The sequence below is a fragment of the Polyodon spathula genome, chromosome 31 (assembly GCF_017654505.1).
Source record: "Polyodon spathula isolate WHYD16114869_AA chromosome 31, ASM1765450v1, whole genome shotgun sequence".
Classification (NCBI taxonomy): Eukaryota; Metazoa; Chordata; class Actinopteri; order Acipenseriformes; family Polyodontidae; genus Polyodon; species Polyodon spathula.
Window position 1 is genome coordinate 105303 of NC_054564.1, and position 25938 is coordinate 131240.

Here is a 25938-nt window from a genome sequence, read left to right on the forward strand (position 1 = left end):
GCGGAGGCTTCGTTTAATCCAGCGGTCTATGATTGAAGTTGAAAATCATTAGAATTTATTAAAAGACAGCTCAGAGCAATCGGATGTAACGCTTGTATATGTAATTTAAAAGAGGAACCGCTTTCTGTAATGTTTCATGTTTAACAACAAAGACGGATAATTAGTTCTGTCTTTTCACGCGGTCGAATGTGCGCAACGACTCCCTGGACAGCTGCCAGAGACTCTGTTGTATTGGTGATCGCATTCTGCACCTTTACATAAGCGAGGTGTAGGAGGCTTGTTTACGGATCACAAGAGGAAGGTATAAACCCGTTCAGCGATACTGATTCTCTCAGAGCTCGGATCAGCAAGCCCGAGTCTGGTCTGACTGAACGCATCCCCTCTGTCAAGTTAACGTGGCGATTTGTCTGCCTCATTAACAGGTGTGATAATGACTCCTTTTCTCGCTGTGTTTTGCGTTAGGATGAAGTCGAAAGGAATTTTCGGTTGCACTTTGTTGGAACTGCTCGTGTTTAAAAGGGATAAACAAAGATAAAATATTTCAAGCGCCCTTAGCCAGGAGGAACAGTAGATTTTAAGTTCTTACTAATTCAACACTTTGAGTTGTTTATTGTGTGAATTAACATTTCTTCCTAATTGATACTTGTTCGATAATGAGTTAATTAGATTAATTGTTCCATTATATTAATGTATAATTGTATTACTTTTTGCAAACCAACTGAAACCTTTTCTCCAAGTGTTATGTTTGAAATGTGTAATACTAAAATTAACTAATGGTTGAAATGATTTCCGCTTTTCTGTCGAATTGGTTTTGTTGACAGATCGACAGTTTTCTGTGGATTCGTTAGTCAGTAATATATCTGCCCGCACCCCCCTTCTCTCCAGCCGCTTACAGTCACATAATCGACCGAAACATCCAAGGGTGACGCCACAAAGGTTTTAAAGACACAGTTGTATCTGTACAGGTGCCATCAGTGTTGTATTAATTTAGGTCTTTCTAATTAGTGTCTACATGTCAAAATAAAGAGAGAGTTCCTTACTATGTATTGTTTATTATTTCCACGATTTAAATGGGATTTACAATGGAAGTCGTTAATTGGGGCTCTGTCGTTAGATAAAGGCTGCAGCGCTTGCGGTTGTTGGAAGGAATTTGCCCATACCTGAAGCAGGTACAGGAGGTAAGGAGCGGAAAGTAACAGAGCCGAGTGCAGGGTGGGGCTTCCCTGCAGGATGTTTACATGGATCTCTTTTAGTACTGAATACATCTCTACAGCATCCCCGCCTGTGCTGTGCGCCCCCGGGGGTCCTGATTGTATTGCGCTGTTATTAATCTGCTTTGGCAGGTTCGGTGAAGAAATAACAAACCCGTGACTGTGAAGGTTGCGCTGCAGGGCGGATTCCAGCCGGGCTGACGGCGCGCCGGTGTAGTGCTGCTGCGCAAGCATCGGTACCGCGGGCTGCGGCTTGAGGGGAAGCAGGCGATTAGGACAGTCTGCTCCCAGCCACGCACATCCTCGAGAGATTTTCACCAGCTGGTAAACTCTGCCTGCATCCCTCTTAAAAGACGATGATGAGGTAATCGGTGCGAGGAGACTCGCCGGCCCAGGCTGTGGTCCTTTCACAGTGGTTCAGGAGGAATGTATACATGGTAAATAATCACACTGTGTGAAGTCTGCTCGGGCTCCGTGTCTCATGAGCAGGGGGGGTCTCGGCGTCACAGGAAGGAGGGGCTCGAGTCGTAAGTTTGGTATATAAATACGGGTCACCGAGAACAGCCTCGAACAAACTAGGCTGTCTTCCTAGCTGGACGACCGCTCTTATTAGAAAAAAACGACGTATCAGAGAGAGAGAGAGGGGAATACATATATTTCAGAAACTAAAGTATTATCATTTTATCTAAAATCGTTTAATCGTATCAGCGGGTTCTGTTTCTTTAAAGTAGAGCACCTTGCACTTGTTTCTTTGTTTGGTTTTTGTGTTTTAAAGGATGGGGTTGGAGGGGGTGTTGGTGCTGTCCGTCCTGTGCTGTCGTGTCCATTCCCTCGTCTTGGATTACAACACCATCCGAGGGTCTGCGGAGGTGGGAGTGAGGAGCGAGACGGTAAGACCCGGGATGGAAGGCTGGGGGTCAGGTCTAGAATCACGTGGCTGTACCGCTGAGATTGCTAACTCTTATTTTACAAACAGATCAGATCTGTGGAGGCATTTGCTACCGGTAGAGGGTTAAAGTTGTTGTGAGTTTTAGTTTTTAACCCAACTATATTTAACAGGGCATGAGGCGTTAAGAGAATCGCATTCATGACGATCTCTACTGTCCAGCATGCGGTATGCCTGCATTTTAACACACTTTTATTTCAAACGTCCCTTAAAATTGCCACAGTAATTATGAATAGTATTCTTTGAAATAAAGTACACCTGTCAATGAGTAAAGTTGCTCAAAGGTTAGAAGAACTGGCTGCTGTGTTTGTGTTTTATAAAGCGGTTCACAAACTTGCCTTGCTGAGTCCAAGCTCCTGTAATGTTATAACTTACGCATAACGACCGCGGATGGAGGAACATCAACAAGGAGGTTTCTGGCCGCTCTGCTCTTGAGTCGAGTGAAAATAATTACGTATCTGATAGCATGCTGTACTATCTATCTATCTCTATCTATCTCTCTATATATCTAATGCTCGCAAAAAGATGATTAAACGGCATTGCTAATCTTAACCATTTCCATATATGTTTAGTTCCATACTATTATATGGTGTTCATCACAAGCTACCCGATTCACATCGCTTTAAAACTTTTTTTAAAAACATTTTTCTTTTCGAGATATTCCTTTTCAAGTATGATAAATACAATTAAATAAAATGTACACATTTGGCGCAGGTTTAAAAGCTGGAATAATCACTTTTTGTAAATTATGTCAACACGGGAGCAGTATTTGGCAGCCGAAGGGAGGTAATCTACATCGGTTCAAACGCTGTGGGACTCGTGAAGCCGTGTCGGCATCTATGACTTCTCCGAATGAACAGATATCAAACAAACCCTACCCGCGCAGCAAATACCCGGGTAGACCTGCTGAGCCAGGCGGGGGTTAGTGAAGTGTTCAGTGGAGTTCAGGCGCAGTAAGACGGGCAGTACGCAACAGAACGGCGCTCTGAGGCTTACATTCACTCTAAAATGAAAGGTAACTCAAAGTAATTTAGACACACACCCACTCACACTCAATCTATTAATACATCTCGTGGCGTCCCAGAAGACAATCTTCTATTCTTCATTTGCGTTCCTGCAATTGTAACTGTCAGGACGGGTATCACATTTAACGCCGACACCAGAAAAGCACAAAACAAAACTCCCACTCAGACACTCTGCCTCGGCAGTAACCTGATAGCAGGGTGGCGCTGCACCTGAGAGTCTTTGCTTATTAAAATTCAACCATTTTTTTCCCTGTTTTTGCAGAGCGGTTGCTTTTTATGTTCAGAGTACCAAGACAATAAGAAAGCGAGGGTTCTGAGTGGGGTGAATGGGGTCAACGGCCACCAAATATCTCCACCTCTGCACTTCATCACCCCGGAAAAAAACAACAACAAAACACTGGGTAGCGCTCCTGGCAAGTTTGCGAGACTCCGTTTCTTTGGAATCTCTTCCAAACACGAACAGGTCTCCCTGCCGCTAGCAGTGAAGAGGTGATGCAGTTAGACCGGTAGCGCTCTTGCTTGGGTGAGGTGGGGCGGGCTGAGCAGCCAGTCTGATTTGAATGTATTGCGCTGTGATCTGGAGCCCCGTGCTTCCCTGATAGAAGTCTATCTTTCAGGTGTTCTGGTTTTATTTTCGATACCAGCCGCACTGTCATTTAGAACTTGCAGGACCGGGTAATTGTTTTTCATGTTCTGTTTTTAAGGGCTTATGGTTCTGATTCTAAAGCATGTCTTATTCTATCGCAGCTGGACCGCTGCCTGACAGACAGCGACTGCGAATCCAAGAAGTTCTGCCAGAACACAGGCGGCGGAGAGTCGGTTTGTGCCGCCTGCCGGCCGCTCCGCCGCCGCTGCCAGCGCAATGCTACGTGCTGCCCGGGGACGCTGTGCATTAACGGTAGGTGGCGGGGATAATGCCCATTGCTGAGCCGCAAAGGATACAATGCTTATCCACGCATCTATATTATTACTCACAAGCCCGAATCTGTCATATGCAGTATTGTGTTGCCGGAGTGAGGGCTTCCTGCAGGATGTAATCGATTATATTCTCATGCAGTCTGTACACATTCTTAGCAGCTTTGTATCTGCATTTGTTATTAATATGTTAACATTTTCAAACAAGCCATATGTTGCATAGCGTTTTATATACTGATTCAACATGTAACTCGTGTCAGAGACTTTACTTACTGTAAGCACAAATGTGATGTATTAAAATATATTTATATATTTAGGTATATAAAATGTAAAGACGTGATAGACTACTATGTCTGCGGTTATAAAGAAGGAATTGAGTGGATTGAAAAGCCGGAGTTCTCCCTGAAATCAGTTTCTTGACCACAGACAGCCACGGGCTTGTCCGCCTGTAATGCGCTGCTCCCGTGTGTCACTGTTTCGCTAGCGTGGGTCCTGTTTCATGCTTGCTGGGTTGTTGGTGCCGAGCAGAGCGGGGAGGGCTTTGCAAGGCTGCCACCTGTCTTCGATTCCAGAGGTGTGAAACCGGGTCTGCCAAGAAGAAATGGGACTTTAGGGACTTCAGAAAGACAGACAACCTTCACAGCTCCAGACAGACAGACAGATGCGTGCTTGCAGAAAGGATTTCATGTTCCCATTGCATTTCTCATTGTCACCAAATAAGTGTAACCGTTAGAGCACCAAAAAGCGAATGAAGAATCAACAGCTCTGTCCAAAAGTTTAGCATCGCCAAGTATTTTAGGATCGAGATATGATTAAAAATCAATATATATCAACATCATTTTGATCTTTTATTTAACACCATGTAATCAAATGAAACTACAAACTGATATTGCAAAAGTCTACCAGAACCCTTAATAATGGTACAGTATTTAATGTTAGATTTAGAAATGTCTTAATTGGTCAATTTGAGGTTAAATATATGGAAAACTATAAAGCGGAATGCAATTCAATATGTTAACATAACATTATTCTGCGGGTTTCATTCGACTTTATGAAGCACAATGAGTTCATTCTATAGGGGATGCAAAACTTTTGGCCACAGTTGTAGTTCAGCATTGTGAGCCTGTATGTTTTATTTTATTTTCCGTTCGTTTGTCCCAGACGTGTGCACTCAGCCTGAAGAGGGTGGCGTGACGACCGGACTGGTCCCTCCCGTGACGCGAGGGAGGAGCGGACACCACACCCTGGAAAGCAAACCCAAAAAGCAGACCAATGGCAAAGGTAAGGGCAGACCCGGTAAACTCCTTACAGGCAGCTTGAGTACTTTGCTGCGATTGGGTTGCAACCCCTGGGGGTTCATGCTGTCCCCATGCAACTCCACCCCATCCCCTCCCCCCGGCCCCCAAAGTGGCGACGGTGTGAATCCAGGACAAACAAATCCTCGCCTGTGGACACAAACCGCCAGCCACCAAACCGAGCCGACATGCAAGAAATGTGCTGAGCAGCCGGGAAGGTATATTGTTAGCAGGGAGAGGGAATGGAAATTGGCTGGTAATTACAGGCTGCAGTTTGTGGTTCTGGAGCTGGGGTTGTTACAGGTTTTTTTGCAGCACAAGGTCCTTATTTTGGTCAGTGCTGAACTGAGGAATTTCAAAACAGTTTTTGATTTGATACTGTGTGCAGGAGCTGTTCACATACCTGCCAGTTAATTACTCACGTCATGTTTTTCTTTATCCTGTGATTTATTTTAGAGCAAGTATGAACTTGGTTGTACGCTTAGTGTTTTAGAAATTCAACACAAAATGAAATGTCTTTTTTTCAATTGTTTTAGTAAATGGGATACACGGGTAAGCGCAGCTCCGATGTTGTTGCCCTGGATTCTGTAAGGCTGTTTAGAGAGTGAGAAGCTTCTCCTCCAATCCAGACCGCAGCCAGCAGAGGGCGCAGAAGTGTCCCCCTCGACGAGGCGGTCCACTTTTGCCCTTTGGGAAACAGGTCTTATGTGACTTGCGGATTCAGATCTCTAGGACTGTTCTTAAAAGCACATCCAATGGAGGACACAAGTAGCCTGCGGACATTGATCTCCGGTGTAACGTCAACTTTTGCTACTTAATCAAAATTTGCTACCTTGTCAAACTCTGCTACCAGGTCAAAATCAGAATCAAAATTGCATGTGTAGAGCGCACTGTACCACCCTGACCAGTACGCATCGCTCCGGGATGAACCATCTGACCAGAGCCTGCAAACCCGCTTCGTACCCTTTCAGAGACTCCTTTGATCCGGCAACAAACCCCCACCCCGCTCTGCAGCGCACAGATCTGGGGCGAGGCGGGCTGCGTGATTTTATAGGTGGACTGAGAGCTAGCGATGCGCTTTTCAAACCGAGCGTTTCATTTCCAACCCATTTGAACCAACGGCACAGCCGCATCAATCAGTCGTTATGATTCATTTTCTATTGTTTGCACTTGATTTAAAGCATGCTTTAAATGAGTGAAGGGTTTGGTTATCGATAAGGCGCTAAATGCTGCATCAGTAATTCACATGTTTTGTGAAGGCAGTGTGTATTCTCTGTGCCGCTGTTCCACAGCATTCTTGTGTGTTCTCACCTCACGGCCCCCCTGACAAGCCTACGGCAGCATCCAGCATGAACTGCTAAAAGACTGAAGGCTCAGATTCTTGTGGCTGTTCTCAGATAAAACCGCAGAAATGTCTGTGGTCCCTGAGGCAGACCATAATGATTTCTAAAGCAACTTTTTTTCTGAACCAATCGTTCCCCAGACCTATAATTTCCTCGCTTGAAATAACATGTTTGGGGAGGAACCAACCACCTCAAAACATGCAGCCCCAGGGAACAGTAACAGTGCTGCACAGAGACCCCTTTCAACTACCTGCCTGTCGCCATCTCCTTGTAAGTTAAACACCAGCACAAAACATATACGGTGTCATTTTAAACAAGAGTACATATTAAATGGGGTTTCCTTCCTGTAACTGCCTTCATTAAAGGGACCAATGTAAGCAGCTGAAGCTCACTGGTAACAGCACAGGACAGCAGCCTACAAGGGACTGGACTCAAGTTCAACCAGTAGCTTAGCTGTGAGTACTGGAGTGCACTCCTGTATTGAAAGAAGCACATTTAAGAAACTCCTGTAGCCTATACCTTCCAGAGGAAAACGGTTTCATGAGATTCAAGTTTCAAACTTTGACACTGGTCTCATTCTGCTGTTATACACAGGCAGTCCAGCTCCAGCCAGGACAGTGTTTAATCCGCTGTGGACGCCTGACCTGTCTCTGTTGAACCCTGTCCTCTCTGTTTCAGGACAGTGTTGAACCTTGCTGTGGATGCCTGTCCTCTCTGTTTCAGGACAGTGTTGAACCTTGCTGTGGATGCCTGTCCTCTCTGTTTCAGGACAGTGTTTAACCTCGCTGTGGACGCCTGACCTGCCTCTGTTGAACCCTGTCCTCTCTGTTTCAGGACAGTGTTTAACCTTGCTGTGTTTAATCCTCCCCTCTCTGTGTTGCAGGGCTGGAGGGGGAGTCTTGCCTGCGCACTGCGGACTGCGCAGTTGGCTTGTGCTGCGCTCGGCACTTCTGGGAGAAGATCTGCAAGCCCATGCTGAAGGAGGGGGAGGTGTGCTCAAAACGGGGGCGCAAGGAGGCCCCCCAGGGTCGCGAGCTCTTCCAACGCTGCGACTGCATGGTTGGGCTCGCCTGTCGCCCCCAAAACAAGGGCGAGGAGAGCCGCAAGTCCCGCCTGCGCGTCTGCCAGGGACCCACAGGACAGGGCAACAGCGGTGCCAAGAGGCCCAACAGGAAGAGACGGCACTGAGCAGAATTCCAGGGACAAACCCCCCCCCTATGAACTGGATTCCTGACCTTAACGGCTTACTGTTTTTAAAATCAGGAACACTCATTTGAAAGTGGAATCATATATATTTGTTTTTGTTTTATTATTTTGATTTACAATTGTCACTTATTTCTCTCCTACTCTCCTAATTAAAATTTAAAAAATCATTGTTTAAATTTAAAATAATCGTTTGCCAATGTGTACAATGCAGCAGCGTGATTTATTGTGTTACCAGTAGGCTGAAGTACGACAGAAGTGCGCTCGGTTTTCATTTGATTTTACTGCTGTACTGTACACTGTATAGGCCTACTGTACAGATTTATATTGTTACATAATGGAATGTGTAGCCTACCCAAAACACATTGGCGTCATATAGGTGTGTGTGTGTGTGTGTGTGTATGTATATATATATATACATACATACATACATACAAATTTGTGTTTATTTTTTTGTTAAATCCATGCAAGTTGTAAGTAGCACTAGAGATTTCACTGTGATGTGTTTTGTTATTTCTGTACCTTGTATATTTTTCAATAGAAGAGAGGTGATTGTACCAAATGGCTTTTAAACGGCTGACATACAAGCTGCATTTCCAAAGGCTGGTGCTGCTGAGCTATTCACTTTTCTGTCTAGTATACACAGAATGCTGCACCGCGTCCTCTGTCCACACACTTTATTTTTTGTGAGTCTTGAACTCTGCTCTGTACTCATGTTTGTTTCCCCCACTCAGTGGTGCCCTGCGACTCTGCTTCGAACATTCCCAGCCACACCGAGTGACCCGGTCTGTTTAGCAGCACAGGCAGGGAACGTGGCTTCGCCAGTCTCTCTTGTATATTGTGTAAAAACTGTCTTGTTCACAGGGGGTTTCAAACAAGAGAGAATCATTGCAGCCCTTCCATGCACCATTCATTCCAGCCAGGCCCTGTTCACTGCAGCCCTGGTTCCTTTGGACCAGGCTGCTGTTTCTCAGCTGACCCCCAGTTGAAATGGCTCCTGGCTCCGAGGAGCTGTTGAGCCACCCAGTTGAATAGCGCTGTGATGGAGAAGCAGGCTGGAATGGTAGACAGAGCAGGAGGGAGCCTCGCATTCTGTTATGAAAACCTTACCGTTCCTGATAATGTCAAGTAACACTACATGGAATACAGACGCCATCATTGTAACACTGTTAACCACTTTACACATTTTAAAATGTGCCTTTTTAATATTGAAGTACCTATAAAAACAGCAAAAAGCGAGCAAAATCATTGCTGAATCAAGCAAAAGGGTCACAAACAGGCTTGACTGGCTTCGATGATGTAACTGCAGTCCGAGTCGCTGTGTACTCGGGCCCTTCCCTTTTCACTTCAAAGTTGTTTTTAATGTGTACATTTGTATTTAAATCCTTATTTTTCAATAAAACAATGACCCAAACGCTGTGTGTTGATGGAATTTTATTGGGGTGCCCCCTCAACTAACACCCAGTCTTCCTGCCTGTATCTTACTCAGAGCTGAGAGGAAGAGATGGAACTGAGAGGAAAGAGGCCAACTCTGAACACAAGAAGGGTTCCTAAATTCTGCCTGCCTTTCTTTCTTCATGGTAACTTGTTAAATAAATAAGATCACAATCCTAATTCAATGGGTAGGCTGGGAGTCTGGCTTTGTAATTAATTTTAACATCATTTGATCTCGGCCAGGTGATAATGAAAAGGCAATATAACGCTTCTACAACAGCAGTGTAATTACTGTAATCAGCCAGCAGGGGGCCTGTTTGTATATACTGCACATACCTGGCACTCCCACGCTGCTCTCAGACTCGTAACCAGATGGCAGCACCACAGACTGCTTATTAAAATAACATTTAAAAATGATAAAATATGAAGGACTTCCTAAGGCTTTAATTAGAAAGGATTAGGATGGATTATTGTTCAAGATAAATTTGAGTTGTGCAGAAATCAACACTCTTGATGCTAACCCTAAACCCCCACCCACTCAGCAATGCAATCCTCGCACACCCCACTTTGTTTCTTGGTCAGTGGGGGCTGGACGCTGCTGGACAATCACTCGCTGCGGTCCTTAGGCTCACGGTATCTCCACTCGATGTACTCAAAGATGTCCTGCTCACTGTCCACTGGGAGAGGCTCGCCGGCCACGCCTGCCAATCACAAAGGAGAGCAGATTAACCCTGCGTTGCCCGACCGCTCTGAACATCGCTAAGTATGCGGAAAACTACACAGCGCTGTGTAATTCACTATGTTAATTAGTCACATTATTTAGCAGGTTTCATTCAACTTTATGAAGCAGAATCAGCTCATTCTACAGGGTGCTGTAGGCTGGGCAAAATAAGAATTGCCATCTAGAAATTAAAAAAAGAAATAATTTCTGGTAACACTCCCTTGCACAGCAGTGACACTCCAGTCTTTATCTCTACTACTGGGCAAGAGAAGAGTTATTTTCACTGTTCCCTCGAGAAGACAGCTTTAAAATACCATTGGAAACTTTTCAAATCATTATTTCCCATGATTTCCTACCTGTCATTATCCCGGGGATGAAGAATGCTGTAATGACTGTGAAAGCCAGCTGCCTCCTCTGCAATTTTCCATTTCCTAGATTCGCTATAAAGCGTCTGACAGCCATTAGAGCCCCAGATAAAAGCCTCCCGTGACCCCATAAAACATGCACAGGAGCCACAAACACGCGCTCTTTTAAAAATCTCCCTTAGCTATTACAGGAAAGTTCATTTTCCCCAGGTAAAACCGATCTAATTGCCCTTATAGTGAGTTTATAGAGCTGGCACCATGGAGCCCCTTAATTCTACTCCCTGCCAGTTACTGATAATTAATACCGGGCTGCAAGCTGCTCTGCTGGGCTGGGCTGGGCTGGGCTGGGCTGGGCTGGGCCAGTGCTGCCTGCCACCCTAATCACTACCATGAGCTGGCAGCTTTCAGACTGGTTTGCAATGTAGGGTGCAGGCATGCTCAACCGGATTCAAGATATTGATCCTGATGAAACAGGCATGTATGACTAGTAGAGGTCTTGACACACGAGCAGCTGTTCCTGTTGCTATGTGAGATGCGAGTGAAGCGCCCTGGTACCCCCGTCCCTGCACTGACCCGTGACCCCCAGCGGGCGGATGGTGTACTCGTTCAGAGTGAAGCCCTTCTCCAAGGCGTGGGTCCGCATGTTCTTGTTGAAGATGTCGCTGCCAGTGAAGTACAGAACGCCGCAGTAATACTGATCCTTGGGGATCAATCTGCAAGAGCACAAACACATTAGAATTACAAATGCCATTCAGCTAGAAGCCCGAGTAGATGCATTTCTTGCAAAAAATAAATACTTCAATATTTGATGTAATCGTTTCTACCATTTTCAATACCTCTGTGATGTAAAATAGTGGATCAAACACTGTAGAAAAATGAATACGCCAAGGCACTGTACCTAATATCAATTCTGCGGTGGAGGTAGTCGGAGCCCTCATCATCATCTGACAGCTTGCACACCCCCTGGAAAGAGAGAGAGATGATCAGCTGGTTCGAATATGTACACTTTAGATCTGTAGATGCAGTACTGCTTTGGTCAGATTTTCTAGGAGCTCTTTAGTGGGAATCATTATTACACTGAAAAGCAATTTCATGCTTTTCAGAGTAATAATGCGCTGTGTTAATTCCTACCAGCCCGCTGTCTTCAATGGCAGATAAGCAGACAAGTCTACAGCCTCAGCATGCAGGACTCTACATTAGAGATGAAGGTCTGGGGTGTGGCGGCAAGCAGGGCTGGAGAGCAGGGAAGAGGCAGGCAGGCTGGGCTGGAGAGCAGGGACAAGGCCAGAGCAGGGACAAGACAGGCTGGAGAGCAGGGACAAGGCGAAAGCAGGGGCGAGGCAGGCTGGAGAGCAGGGATGAGGCGAAAGCAGGGGCGAGGCAGGCTGGAGAGCAGGGATGAGGCGAAAGCAGGGACGAGGCAGGCTGGAGAGCAGGGACAAGGCGAAAGCAGGGGCGAGGCAGGCTGGAGAGCAGGGATGAGGTGAAAGCAGGGGCGAGGCAGGCTGGAGAGCAGGGACAAGGCGAAAGCAGGGGCGAGGCAGGCTGGAGAGCAGGGATGAGGCGAAAGCAGGGGCGAGGCAGGGTGGAGAGCAGGGACAAGGCGAAAGCAGGGGCGAGGCAGGCTGGAGAGCAGGGATGAGGCGAAAGCAGGGGCGAGGCAGGGTGGAGAGCAGGGACAAGGCGAAAGCAGGGGCGAGGCAGGCTGGGGCAGACAGCAGGCTGCCGGAACCGTTTCTGTGTACTTCATGGGTTTTATTTTCGGGTGGTTAGATAATAACTGGCGATATTATAATTCCTGTGGTTTGAGGTTTCAATACTTTCAGTAATTGGGACGTTTCAGGAAATGATTTGGTTCAACCTCAGTAGTTTACAGCAATGTACCATTGACTCGCAGACAGAAGGCAAAATGAACAAGCCTCTATTTGTTTCATGTTGAGAATCTGGGTAAAAATGGGCTCAACACAAATCCAGACAGTAAGTTAGTGATCAAAGTGTTGTCTGTTGAGTCTAACATTATTTCCTGAAGGTTGCTATAGAGATCACTGCTGTTGTACGGAATCAGCTTGTGAACACACGGCACATTGTGTGATGTCACTGTGTCTTCATGAGTAAAGCTTTGTGATGTCACTGTGACTTCATGAGTAAAGCTTTGTGATGTCACTGTGTCTTCAGGAGAAAAGCATTGTGATGTCACTGTGTCTTCAGGAGAAAAGCAATGTGATGTCACTGTAACTTCAGGAGAAAAGCATTGTGATGTCACTGTGTCTTCAAGAGTAAAGCATTGTGATGTCATTGTGTCTTCATGAGTAAAGCATTGTGATGTCACTGTGACTTCATGAGTAAAGCTTTGTGATGTCACCGTGTCTTCATGAGTAAAGCATTGTGATGTCATTGTGTCTTCATGAGTAAAGCATTGTGATGTCAGCAATCACAGCAGGTGAATTACTGGGATTTTCAAAAGCAAAACAGGCAGATTAGTGGGATCCCTCCCAAAATGAGGAAATTCAGCCTCTGCTAAATGGTGGGGAGCGGGGCTGTGCTTTACTATTGCTTACCTTCTCTGCCATCCAATTACCTTCAACAGAATCACGGTGCACAGAACTCTGAGCTCTTCACATCCTGCTGAATAATGTTACGCTAACACATTGAACTACACTCGCTTTGCAGTTTCCCATATACTGAACGTTAAACCTGACAAATACTGAAAAAATTGACATTTCGAAACCTTACGTGAAATACTACTATTACCAGTAGACTTTTGAAATATAGCTTCTTTGATTACATGATAAATAAAATATCAAAATTATGTTCCTATAGTTTTTTTTTTGTTTTTTTTTTAATTAATGTCTCAATCCTAAAATTCTAGGGGATACTAAACTTGGTACAGTCCAAAGGGTAACCCCCCCCCCCCCCATTCTTAGTGCTGTCCAGCTCTGACCTGTCTGTCCTGCTTATCTGACATGTTCTCAGGTCCGCAGCCTGGTGTTTTTTCTGTTGGTTTGATTAGCTTGCTGGATGATCGGGTTGCTTTCTGCGTTTGGTTTTCTCTGCATGATCATGATTCAAATCAGCTGTTCCTGCTGGAGTCTTTTCAAGCCTTTCTCAACAGGGACTTTCAAAGCAGGGCAAGTATAAATCACGGCATTAAAAAGAAATATCTATTAAAGGCTGAGGAAATTACTGGTTTGCTGTGACTCCAAATTGGCACACAAATAATTGGCAGGTGCGCGGTATGTATTTCTAATGATTTATCCCCCAGAGCTCTCTAGCAGCCTGCAAGTCAAACCGGTAACAGAAACAGGTGAATCCAAAGGTAACCCTATTAGACTCCACTGTACAGCTCTGGCCAAAAGTTCTGCATCACCTAGAATTTTAGGATCGAGACATCATTTAAAATGGATATATGAACATAACAGATATTTTATTTAACATCATGTAATCAAAGAAACTACAAAAGCACATTGCAAAAGTCTACCGGAAGCATTAATAGTATTGAAATAGTAGAGTTCATGTTACATTTATCAGTTTTTAGTTAAGTATATGAAAAACTCCAAAGCGGTGTGCAATTCAATATGTTAACGTAACATTATTCAGCAGCTTTCACTCGACTTTATGAAGCAGAATTAGTTCACTCTATAGACAGTGTTGCAAACCGTTTGGACAGAGCTGTAGCGTGTACTGCAGGGGTTCCATCTGGAGAATTCAAAAGGAGGTGTAAGAAACTGCGTGTTAGTTTCTGAAACACATTCACATTTGAACACGTTTCACCACCAAGTGCCAGCGATGACGATCCCAAGAGAGGAGTATTTAAGGAGTGTGAAGGGAATCAAATAGGCCAGAAACACTCGGCTTACAAGAACGAGCCGACAGCAAAAAAAAATAAAAAAAAGATCTTCCAAGCATGAAGTAAACAAATTAATAAAACAGCAAATATGCAAGCAGGGAAGCGGAGATGCCAGTCAGCTTTAAAAATCTCACAGCTCTGTAAAGACGCCCTGCTGTAAAAACCATTCAATGCAACAGCTCATCCTTCACAGCCGGAGCCAAAATATTCTCTCCGGAAACACGTCCAGTTTACTGAACCTCGTTGCAGGTTCAAGGGCTGGCCACTCCCTCCCTGAGGCTCTTCTGCTCCCCTATTAGAGATAGAGAGCCCTGGATCCAGTGTGATTGCATGAATAATGGACCTACAGGTCCCAGAACGCTTTCCTGGAACGCACTGCATGGGGAATAATCGGCAGAGTTTGGTGGAATCTATTAGTCTTGTGATCTATTATAACGACATAATTAGGAGCGATTTCACAAGAAGACAGGCTGAATATACTGTATTATATAATATATATACACACACATGTATATATATGCGAATTACATCCTGTGTCAGTCGTTTTTCTTTTAAAAGAACACAGGGTATACGGTCCTCTGCATGTCTCAAAGTTCGCTCCTGTTTCATGTAGAGTGTAAAGGACCCACATGCTCCGTACTGACGGAGAGTGGGCGCACTGAGAGCCGTGATGCTTGCAACACAAAGCACTTTGAAGGGGAGGGCTTGCTGCTAATCACCATATCACATGAACAAAAGGCACAGGGCTGGGTGCGGCCTTTCATCCTGGAATCAATCTGACACAGCAAAGCTAATGACTGTTTTCAGTTTGCAGGCTGCTCCCCAGCTGGTGAACTGCTGCAGGCTCCCACACACAACAGAGGGGCGGCTTCAATCCCAAACTGGGGCACAGCGCTCGCCTCCTAATCCAAAACACGCTGCGGAGATTCCCGGCAGCTCCCAAAGGAAACGAACAACTGACTGTCGGAGTCACTTTTCTTTCTTAACCCCCTCCCTTTGAAAGTGTTTCCTCACTTTCTGATCCCAGATAGAACTCAATGATCCTCGATAATCTGATGCAATGACAGAGTGGCTCTGTACACCTCTGGCGAAAACTTTAGACTCGCCTAGAATTGTAGAATTGAGACAAAAAAAAACAAAAAAAACAGCTGAACCATAATTTAGATCGTTTATTTAACATCGTGTAATCAAAGAAACTACACAAGGATATCGCAAAAAGTCTAACGGAACCCATAATAGCAGCACAGTTGTATTTCATGACAGATTTCGAAAATCCATATTTTCCAATTTGTCAGTTTTTCTGTTAAGTATCTGGAAGACTACAATGCGGGATGTAATTCAATACGTTCACATAACATTATTCAGCAGCTTTCATTCGACTTTACAAAGCACAATTAGTTCATTCTACAGGGGGATGCAAAACTTAAAGCCAGCTGTATGTTTGGAAAACACACTGATTGCAGCATGCTGTCTCTTTATAAAACAGACTGTCCTGCCTGTGTTTCTGACGGTCCCATTGTAACAGTGGGAACGAGCTTGCTGTGCACCTTTTTAGCAAGTGTGGAGGGATCAGGAACATCTGCAAGACAGGAGATTCAGCTGCACTGGACCCTTCCCAGCACAGCAGATCGATTCACACACGACCGAGTCCAGTCTGTTGAGAACTGCAGCCACAACACCCCAGTCATTCTCACAGCACTTGACAGAGACAGTCAACGACTCATTCACAAGATAAACTGCTACAGAACAATGTTAAAACTATCCAGCAATGCAGAGCACACCACACACAGAGAGGGAGCTGATCACAGAGGTGCATGTTGCAAAGTGTTTGAAAGCCTTGGGGTGGGGAGACTGGCAGCCAACAGCACTATTAATAGAGAAATATATACCGCTGTGGCCAGAAGCATTGCATCACCCTGTAGAATGAACTCATTTTGCTTTATTAAGTCGAATGAAACCTGCTGAATGTTACGTTAACATATTGAATTACACACCGCTTTGTAGCTTGCCATATACTTAACAGAAGAACTGTATAATTAAAAAATGCTTTTGTGATATGTTATTGTTTCTACATGATGTCAAAAGATCTAAATTACTGAATCATTTAAAAAAAAAATAATTAAATGATGTCTCAATCCTAGACTTTTAGGTGATGCAAAACTTTACAATAAGAGACAGGTACAGCATTACATAAATGAATACAGAAGCTATCAAACACAAGAAATAAAGTAAATGAACCAATAGTTGAACTGTGGGAACGCTGTGACTGATGGGCATGATTGTAAACTGATCCCTAAAATTACTGCGGCTGGTTTTCTAATTCCGATTGCTAGCACAGGACAACACTGTATCAATCACCACTAAGAAGCTACACTTAAAACACCTGCAAAAACCTTCACCCATAACCTAGCCATCTCATTGAGCCTCGCTGTAAAACGAAGCCTGGCCAGGACTGTGGACGAAGCTGCTGCTGCCGTTACAGAATGAAACTTGTCAGCAGTGCTGGACGAGAAAGACAGTACGAGAGCTGAACACACAGGCTGCGTTTAATAACCCTGCAATTATGAAGCATTACACTTTCAACATGTGTTTGACCAATATTGGAGCCAGCTGCTTCTAAACACGACCCTTAAACACCCTCCCACCACAAAAATGAATCTGCATCCAGCGTTTACCGACAGCAAGCCGTGCCTGCAGTTCTGTTCGAAGACGTTTCATTTTCCTTAAGTAACGTTTTCACTCTTAACTGAACTGCAATGGTGAGGCGAGCTGCGGTTGCTTCTTGTGGACTCCCTGCTTCTCCAGGGTACAGTACACAGCTCCTGGGCCATGTGTGGCCTCCTGGGCAGCGGCTAATATTGAAGGATGTGCTGGAAGGGAAGGACTCCGCTGTTTGGATTCAGCACAACAGCTGTCCCCCCCCCCCTTGCTCCTCTCATGCCTTCAGGTCTCAAGTCTATTAGTTTAATCTGAGGTATCTCATCTCTGTAAATGGGGGTCCTGAAATAAAGCTGCATTATTGTGACTTGTGTAGGCAGAATCCAGCGTAGACGTGAAACCCGATAACATTCAATTGACATGAATTCCCTTTTAAAATAGAAGATAGGAAGGGCCTCCAGTCCCTCTGATTATAGATAATAAGCCACAGAATCAGACAAAAGCCGAGTGTCTTCCCAAAGCCACACCAAAGAAGCTGCCTGGTTTGTTTTTTTGTTTTTTTTAATTCTGGCAAAACTTGACTTTACAGAGAAACTCAAAACCCTGGAAATATACCTGCGGGCCTTTGCGTGTGGTTCATCCAGATATCTCTTTACCTGAATCACACAAGCAAAGCCTGTGTTTCTGAACACACATACTCGCTATTTCATCGCTTCCTTTAAAACAAACAAGTGTTGGGTTTTATTGGGTAGAAAGGACAATAATAAAAAAAAGAATGTTTAATGAAAGTTTCAAAAGAGCCCGGATTGGTCCTGCAGCCCTGCTTTCACCTCACATGGCTCTAGAAAACGAGTCAAGGTGCTGCAGTGGAACCCACACCAAACCAGCCCCTTCTCAAAGCAAGTGAGCGACAAGATCCGCATCACCCTACAGAATGAACTAACTTTGCTTTGTGAAGTTGAATGAAACCTGCCGAATAATGTTACCCTAACATATTGCATTACACACTGCTTTGTAGGTTTCCATGGACTTCCCGGAAACATTTCGAAACACTACTGTACTGCTAGTACGGCTTCTATTAAGACTTTCTCTGCAATCTCACTGCTTTGATTTACATGACGTTAAATAAAATATCTAAATTTTATCTAAATATCTAATGTTCATATAGTTATAGCCTGGCCTGTGTATTGTAGTGTTGCACAGCAGGGATCATTCTTTATTATTTGACTCTGGTACTCACCATGAACTTGGTCTCCCCCTTGGACAGAGTGTCGGTGATGAAGCCAGTCCCTTGCAGGTGATCCACGATCGCATGCAGCAGCTTGGGCTGGAAAACAAAAAGCAGCCCCGGGAGGTTAGGGCTGGTTCACCACCATCGAGCGAGCGACCCTGAGATCTCCAGTCATGTGACCAGTGAGAGCGACCCAGAGGTCTGGAACACAGACCTGTTTATAAACTGCATTACACTGGAACACACAGACCTGTTTATAAACTGCAGTACACTGGAACACACAGACCTGTTTATAAACTGCAGTACACTGGAACACACAGACCTGTTTATAAACTGCATTACACTGGAACACACAGACCTGTTTATAAACTGCAGTACACTGGAACACACAGACCTGTTTATAAACTGCATTACACTGGAACACACAGACCTGTTTATAAACTGCAGTACACTGGAACACACAGACCTGTTTATAAACTGCATTACACTGGAACACACAGACCTGTTTATAAACTGCAGTACACTGGAACACACAGACCTGTTTATAAACTGCATTACACTGGAACACACAGACCTGTTTATAAACTGCAGTACACTGGAACACACAGACCTGTTTATAAACTGCATTACACTGGAACACACAGACCTGTTTATAAACTGCAGTACACTGGAACACACAGACCTGTTTATAAACTGCAGTACACTGGAACACACAGACCTGTTTATAAACTGCAGTACACTGGAACACACAGACCTGTTTATAAACTGCATTACACTGGAACACACAGACCTGTTTATAAACTGCAGTACACTGGAACACACAGACCTGTTTATAAACTGCAGTACACTGGAACACACCTGTTTATAAACTGCACACTGGAACACACAGACCTGTTATAAACTGCAGTACACTGGAACACACAGACCTGTTTATAAACTGCAGTACACTGGAACACACAGACCTGTTTATAAACTGCATTACACTGGAACACACAGACCTGTTTATAAACTGCAGTACACTGGAACACACAGACCTGTTTATAAACTGCAGTACACTGGAACACACAGACCTGTTTATAAACTGCATTACACTGGAACACAGACCTGTTTATAAACTGCAGTACACTGGAACACACAGACCTGTTTATAAACTGCAGGAACACACAGACCTGTTTATAAACTGCATGGAACACACAGACCTGTTTATAAACTGCAGTACACTGGAACACAGACCTGTTTATAAACTGCATACACTGGATATCAACTGCACTCGACTCTGCACCTGCATTCAATCAACACGATATGGGTTCAATTGACACAGTTCACAGGGCACTAGCACACACACACACAGAGATACAGAGACACAGAGATACAGACAGACTCACACTTCATCATAATGTTGCATTTACTACCTCTATGAGTGCAGGACAGGTCCTGCTGAAACCTGCACACGCTGTGAATGATTTACTTTATTTCAGTAGAAGCTGTGTTTCCGTTTGCCAGAGCCTCTCTGATCTCGTGATTCATTATGAGGTGCTTGGGGAAGCCTAGCCCTGGAAGCACTGTATAAAACGCATTGCTGCGTTTGCCAGAGCCTCTGTGATCTCGTGATACATTATGAGGTGCTTGGGGAAGCCTAGCCCTGGAAGCACTGTATAAAACGCACTGCTGTGTTTGCCAGAGCCTCTCTGATCTCGGGATTCATTATGAGGTGCTTGGGGAAGCCTAGCCCTGGAAGCACTGTATAAAACGCATTGCTGTGTTTGCCAGAGCCTCTGTGATCTCGTGATTCATTATGAGGTGCTTGGGGAAGCCTAGCCCTGGAAGCACTGTATAAAACGCATTGCTGTGTTTGCCAGAGCCTCTCTGATCTCGTGATTCATTATGAGGTGCTTGGGGAAGCCTAGCCCTGGAAGCACTGTATAAAACACATTGCTGTGTTTGCGCAGAGCTGACCTCTCCTGAAGCTGCCGCAGACGGTGCCAATGTACTCTGGATCCAGCTTCTCCAGCTCGCTCAGAATGAGGTCCTGCAAACACACGGGGAGCAGCATGAGCCCCACTGCAGGACAGGCTCAGCTCATGAACGGGAAGCTGCATTCACCTCTACAGCACTCTCTGCAGTGAACTCACTCAAGATATAACTATAATTGACAATCTAACCCAGCTCTGACAAGAAATTAGTCTGGACAAGAAAAAAAACATGGGCAAAGTTTCATATGTATTTATAATGAAATATCCCCATATAGTGGCCAAATGAAAGAATTCCAACGAGAATTAGGGTTCACTGAAAGAAAATTTCCAGTGTGCTGGGGGGGGGGGGGAGACTCACCTGCATCTTCAGCATCTCAGCTCTGGGGATTCTCTTCTCAAAATCCTCAAAATACCTGAAAGTTTAAAAAGTTATACACACATAAACATAATCTAGACCTTTTACTTACACATCATGTAATCAAAGAAACTACACAATGTCACAGTTTTCAATTTTTGTCAGTTTTTGGTTAAGCATGTGGAAATCTGCAAAGCGCTGTGCAATTCAATGTGCTCGTTCCACTTCGTGAAGCAGAGCTCAGTCTACACGGGGGTGCACTGCTTTTGGCCAGAGCTGTGCATATATCTATTAATCCTCTTTGTGTTTATTTCAAGTTAAACATTCACACGCTGTGTTTTAGGACTTGTTTAAATGTTTATTTTTTTTTTTAATCATCAAATCTCTGGTTACTGAAATAATGATGGCACACCGTGGAAAATATCATTAAATTGAGAAGATATAACCCTGCAAGACCAATATTTAATGGAGCAGATGTTCAGCATTTTAAAAATGTCAATCTCCTCTTCACACGCTCTCACAGTGTACAGAGCTTAAACCCCCTGGAATAGAGACTGAATAAGAATATATTGGGGTATGGCTCCACCTGCTGGCCAGAGGCAGTAATGCATCGGAAGTTAATTTGGACAAGACTGGTGCTTTAGGGAACATTTAAGAAAAACAATTCCAAAATCTGCTTCAAATTCAGGGACCGAGGGCAGGATTAGATCTGCGAGACAAACATTTAAGAAATAAAACAAAACAACGTACTTGAGGCCAATCTGCTGATGATGGTTGAGCTTGTGTTCAATCTTCTTCAGATCTAATGTTTCAAAAAGAAATGAGAAAAAACCCTGACGCCCACGAGCACAGCGCTGCACTGACAGCATGCAGACACAGACAGACAGACACACAGACAGACAGAGACACGCCCACGAGCACAGCACTGCACTGACAGCATGCAGACACAGACAGACAGACACACAGACAGACAGAGACACGCCCACGAGCACAGCGCTGCACTGACAGCATGCAGACACACAGACACACAGACACACAGACAGAGACACGCCCACGAACACAGCGCTGCACTGACAGCAAGCAGACACACACACAAACAGACAGACAGACACACCCACAAGCACAGCGCTGCACTGACAGCATGCAGACAGACAGACAGACAGAGACACGCCCACGAGCACAGCCCTGCACTGACAAGAGACACACCCACAGACCGACACAAACACACAGACACACAGACAGAGACACACAGCCCAGAAACACACACAGACACACACACACACACATAGTGAGGCTGTAACCCTACCGTCCAGGGTCTTCACTCCCTCCTCCACAAACTTGCGGGCTGCAGCGGGCCTGGGGGCAGAGAGGGGCAACACGACGTTTCAAACACTGCTGGCCATTGCTCTGAAACACTTCCCAGGGATTACAGGTCAGGCCTGGAGGCGCCACGTGTCCCTGTCCTTGTCCCTGTCCCTGTCCCTTGTTAGACATGTCGCTGTTCTCAAAACTGAAATATAGTAGAACCCCTGAGTTCCGAACACCGAACTAACCGCTCTGCCGGTCAGCCCACTTTCAAGCAATGCAACCGCTCAGCCAAGAGGCGTGCCGGTCACGGAGGAGGCAAAACCACTGTGCCAACACAGGCATCCAGAAAGGTGGGGCACACTTCAAAGCAAGTACAGGCAATTCTACGAGGAGCACAGGGTTCCTCCCCAAACCACAGGAGCCTGCATGACTGAGTGTTTGTGCTACAGTTACAATTTCAATGCCAACTTCAATGCAGCCTTTCTCCATTTCTAGTACTGTTTTAAAGGCTGCAGACCGATAACCACGCGAGTACTGCATGACCCTGCTGTATCTTGTACTATTGAGATTGAGGGTGTGGACACAGAGTTCTCAGAGCTGCAGACACATTTCAGACTTATGAGCAGACTCCGTTCCCAAGGCGTTCGTAACTCAGAGGTTCTACTGCAGCAGTGACTCTGTGTGACCTCTGAACCTGCAGGCACAAAGACATTGCTGGACCTCGTCTCCCTAAGGAAGCGTTCCGCCCAGGCCAGCCAGATCCTTACCCAATGCCTGTCACTCTGGTGAGGAAGTTGATTGAAGAGCTGGTGTCATCGTTGCGGATCTAGGGAGAAGCAAACCACACAGACGCTCACACCTCGTGCATTCCTCTGGGCGTCGAGGAACAGAATTACCACATCACACCTCTGCTGGGACCTCGGCAGTAAACCATGGAGCCAAAATCCACAGCAGTGTAACGACTGCACTTCATCTGCCACACGCTGACCTTCTCGATTTTCCGGAGCTTCCCGGTGGACAGAAACTCATCGATCTTCTCTGCTATCTTCGCACCAACACCATCCTGGGGGGAACATCCAGTCGTTACAGGATTATTAATGTTTGATAATATCCAGTCGTTACTGGAGTTATTAATGTTGGTAGCTGATCAATAAAGCCATCACAGCAAACTGCACCCTGGAGACAAACACCCACATTTGGCTTCTTGTATATTTCTTGGCAGCAGTTAAACACTCAGGGTAAACTCTAATTGAACACTACTAGCTACCCCTAGTCTGCAGCCAGGATTTCGGTTTGATACCCACATTCAGAAGAGGAATCCCCTCCTAGCCTCCCCAGCCCTCCCTCAACACTCACCAGCTTCTTGGCTTCGTTTCCATTCTTTATCTTGTCCGGGTACTTGGAGATAACAGAGGCAGCTTTCCTGGGAGGAGAAGCATAACGAAGGAGTCTTTAAACACGAAGCCTAAAGTCTGAGCTAACCCCTCCTTATCCAGAGTCTGAGCTAACCCCTCCTTATCCAGAGTCTGAGCTAGCCCCTCCTTATCCAGAGTCTGAGCTAGCCCCTCCTTATCCAGAGTCTGAGCTAGCCCCTCCTTATCCAGAGTCTGAGCTAGCCCCTCCTTATCCAGAGTCTGAGCTAACCCCTCCTTATCCAGAGTCTGAGCTAACCCCTCCTTATCCAGAGTCTGAGCTAACCCCCCTCCTTATCCAGAGTCTGAGCTAACCCCTCCTTATCCAGAGTCTGAGCTAACCCCTCCTTATCCAGAGTCTGAGCTAACCCCTCCTTATCCAGAGTCTGAGCTAACCCCTCCTTATCCAGAGTCTGAGCTAACCCCTCCTTATCCAGAGTCTGAGCTAACCCCTCCTTATCCAGAGTCTGAGCTAACCCCTCCTTATCCAGAGTCTGAGCTAACCCCTCCTTATCCAGAGTCTGAGCTAACCCCTCCTTATCCAGAGTCTGAGCTAACCCCTCCTTATCCAGAGTCTGAGCTAACCCCTCCTTATCCAGAGTCTGAGCTAACCCCTCCTTATCCAGAGTCTGAGCTAACCCCTCCTTATCCAGAGTCTGAGCTAGCCCTCCTTACCACAGAAGTGTTTGTTTGGTTTTTCTGCCCAGGGCCCGGGAATGCGCGTGCCTACCTGTATGCGTTGTACTTGTGGATCGCTCTGTTCACATTCCGCTCGTAATTGGCCAGCTCTGGAGAAAGAAAAAGGAATTCCAGAGTTTTTTACATCAGTTTGATCACCCGGTATCAACGTCACAGATAAAAGGGCCATAGTTCAGAATGCAATCCCTACTGGAATATATTGGAAATGGACTTGAACCATGCATGAATAATAATAATAATAATAATAATAATAATACTAATAATAATACATTAACCCTATAGTTGGTGCATACTATCAGACAGGGTATATTGTATGTCTTTTATAATAACTTGCATTTCATTTGCTTGCAAAATAATAAAGTTAACGCGCACCAATATCGTTCCTGATTGGCTAACTACCTTCCACCAATCAGAGCAGCAGCACTGGCTATTTAAAATCAGGAAGCAATAGTGACGTACACGATCTGCTGTGTGCGAATCCCAAACAGACCACTGAAAGCAAATCGATCGCATTTCATTCTGAACAGCGTAAACCACAGGACCATCTTACTACTGACTGTCGTTAAAACACATTCACATTGGACACAGTTAATACAAAAACACAAAAAACACGCACGCAAAACGAAATTTAACAAACATTGTGTACTTTGCTTTTTACACCGGATTATAGTGTCGGGAAACGATCTCGCACAAGCGAGACATGCAATCATACAAAGCTATAGCAATCATTGTCCCTCCTACTACTAATGCAGAAATCGACTGGGACAGAAAAAAATCAACCATCTGCAGCTGTAGATATTTGCATTTCAACGCATCGCGCGATGCAGCGTCATGTCAAACATAACGAACTGCCCCCCCACCCCCCGTGTATTTATTTTTTTGCACAACCACAAATATATGATATGCATAAAGATCTAGCAAGCAGCACTAGCGAAGTACTATAATCGGACCACCAGACCAGCGGGGCACCGATTACTTACCTGTCAGGAAATCAGTAATGCCTTCGTTCGGACTCTCCTGCGGGGCTTTTCGCTTGCTCATCTTGCCGTGTGCCGTGTAATAGGCGAGGCGATTTTATATAGATATTAAAAAAAAAAAAATATCCAGTACTGAACCAAAATAGAAACGACCCTCACAAGCAATACAAAAACAGTCAATGTACTGCACGGGAGTGGAGCTCACACGACGCACTGCGTGATTGCATCATCGCGCACATTGTCACGCACGGCTAGCGTGTATATAGAGGGCTTTCACAGGGCGTGTCACAGCACACGTTGAAACATGGGCAGACATTTTAAAGCGATGATCTGGTGCAGCTGTATTCCGAGACTCAGTTATTGAGTAAAACAAACCACTTAATCCCGACTGTTCAGTCTGCATAAAACTTTACTGAATTGAGTTACAGAGGCATGGACTTTAATCAAAACATAATCTTTTATTATTACTGTATATTTTAAATAATACATTCACAGCACAGTAAAAAAAATACTATTTACGTCTCTAATTATACAATGTATACTGTACCAGATAAAACTGCATAACATATAATTATACATCTATGATCTCATATTTACAGCAATACCAAAAATTGAAGTCTAAACAACGTTTTGTAAAACCATAGTCTTTACCAACAAAACCAGTAAATGAAATAATCCCAACAAACACAGAGCAGAGAAGGTAATATACATCTGAATCAAAATCATTAGCTGACAGTTCCAGTGCTGGTTTAATAACTCAGACGTTATGCGTCCCAGCCTTCAGGGTACTGCAGATAAAGAGCTGAGAGGGCACTGCAGATAAAGAGCTGAGAGGGCACTGCAGATAAAGAGCTGAGAGGGCACTGCAGATAAAGAGCTGAGAGGGCACTGCAGCTAAAGGACGAGCATCCTGGCTCAATACAGCTATATACAATTATTGAGCAGTTCAGTGTTTCTTGGAAAGAATTTATAAAGTAACATACGGGAAGAATTCTCCCCAAATTCATGTTTTTTTGGGGG

General features: G+C 45.0%; 2 protein-coding genes across 2 annotated transcripts; one reads left to right on the forward strand and one right to left on the reverse strand.

Annotated features, from left to right (window-relative positions):
- Positions 1 to 1405: 1405 nt before the first annotated feature.
- On the forward strand, positions 1406 to 8280 carry LOC121302999 (dickkopf-related protein 4-like). The gene is made up of 4 exons (XM_041233390.1): positions 1406 to 2101; positions 3930 to 4080; positions 5259 to 5378; positions 7619 to 8280. The coding sequence occupies exons 1-4, from the start codon at positions 1988 to 1990 to the stop codon at positions 7921 to 7923; spliced, it is 690 nt and encodes a 229-aa protein (XP_041089324.1). The 5' UTR covers positions 1406 to 1987; the 3' UTR covers positions 7924 to 8280.
- A 1077-nt stretch (positions 8281 to 9357) lies between these two features.
- On the reverse strand, positions 9358 to 25136 carry LOC121303203 (DNA polymerase beta-like). Its single transcript, XM_041233759.1, has 14 exons — positions 24922 to 25136; positions 23973 to 24030; positions 23187 to 23253; positions 22819 to 22893; positions 22598 to 22656; positions 21829 to 21878; positions 21273 to 21324; positions 20526 to 20580; positions 20151 to 20223; positions 19440 to 19476; positions 18204 to 18324; positions 11357 to 11421; positions 11032 to 11171; positions 9358 to 10073 (listed from the first exon to the last, which is right to left on the reverse strand). The coding sequence occupies exons 1-14, from the start codon at positions 24980 to 24982 to the stop codon at positions 9979 to 9981; spliced, it is 1008 nt and encodes a 335-aa protein (XP_041089693.1). The 5' UTR covers positions 24983 to 25136; the 3' UTR covers positions 9358 to 9978.
- Positions 25137 to 25938: the final 802 nt, after the last annotated feature.

Coding starts and splice junctions, on each gene's coding strand:
- LOC121303203 (XM_041233759.1), bottom strand. CDS start 24,982: ATGAGCAAGCGAAAAGCCCCGCAGGAGAGTCCGAACGAAGGCATTACT. Junction 21,325..21,828: donor GGGAGTGAAGACCCTGGACG/GTAGGGTTACAG, acceptor TTGAAACATTAG/ATCTGAAGAAGATTGAACAC. Junction 11,422..18,203: donor AGGGGGAGACCAAGTTCATG/GTGAGTACCAGA, acceptor CTCTCTTTCCAG/GGGGTGTGCAAGCTGTCAGA.
- LOC121302999 (XM_041233390.1), top strand. CDS start 1,988: ATGGGGTTGGAGGGGGTGTTGGTGCTGTCCGTCCTGTGCTGTCGTGTC. Junction 2,102..3,929: donor TGGGAGTGAGGAGCGAGACG/GTAAGACCCGGG, acceptor ATTCTATCGCAG/CTGGACCGCTGCCTGACAGA. Junction 4,081..5,258: donor GGGGACGCTGTGCATTAACG/GTAGGTGGCGGG, acceptor CGTTTGTCCCAG/ACGTGTGCACTCAGCCTGAA.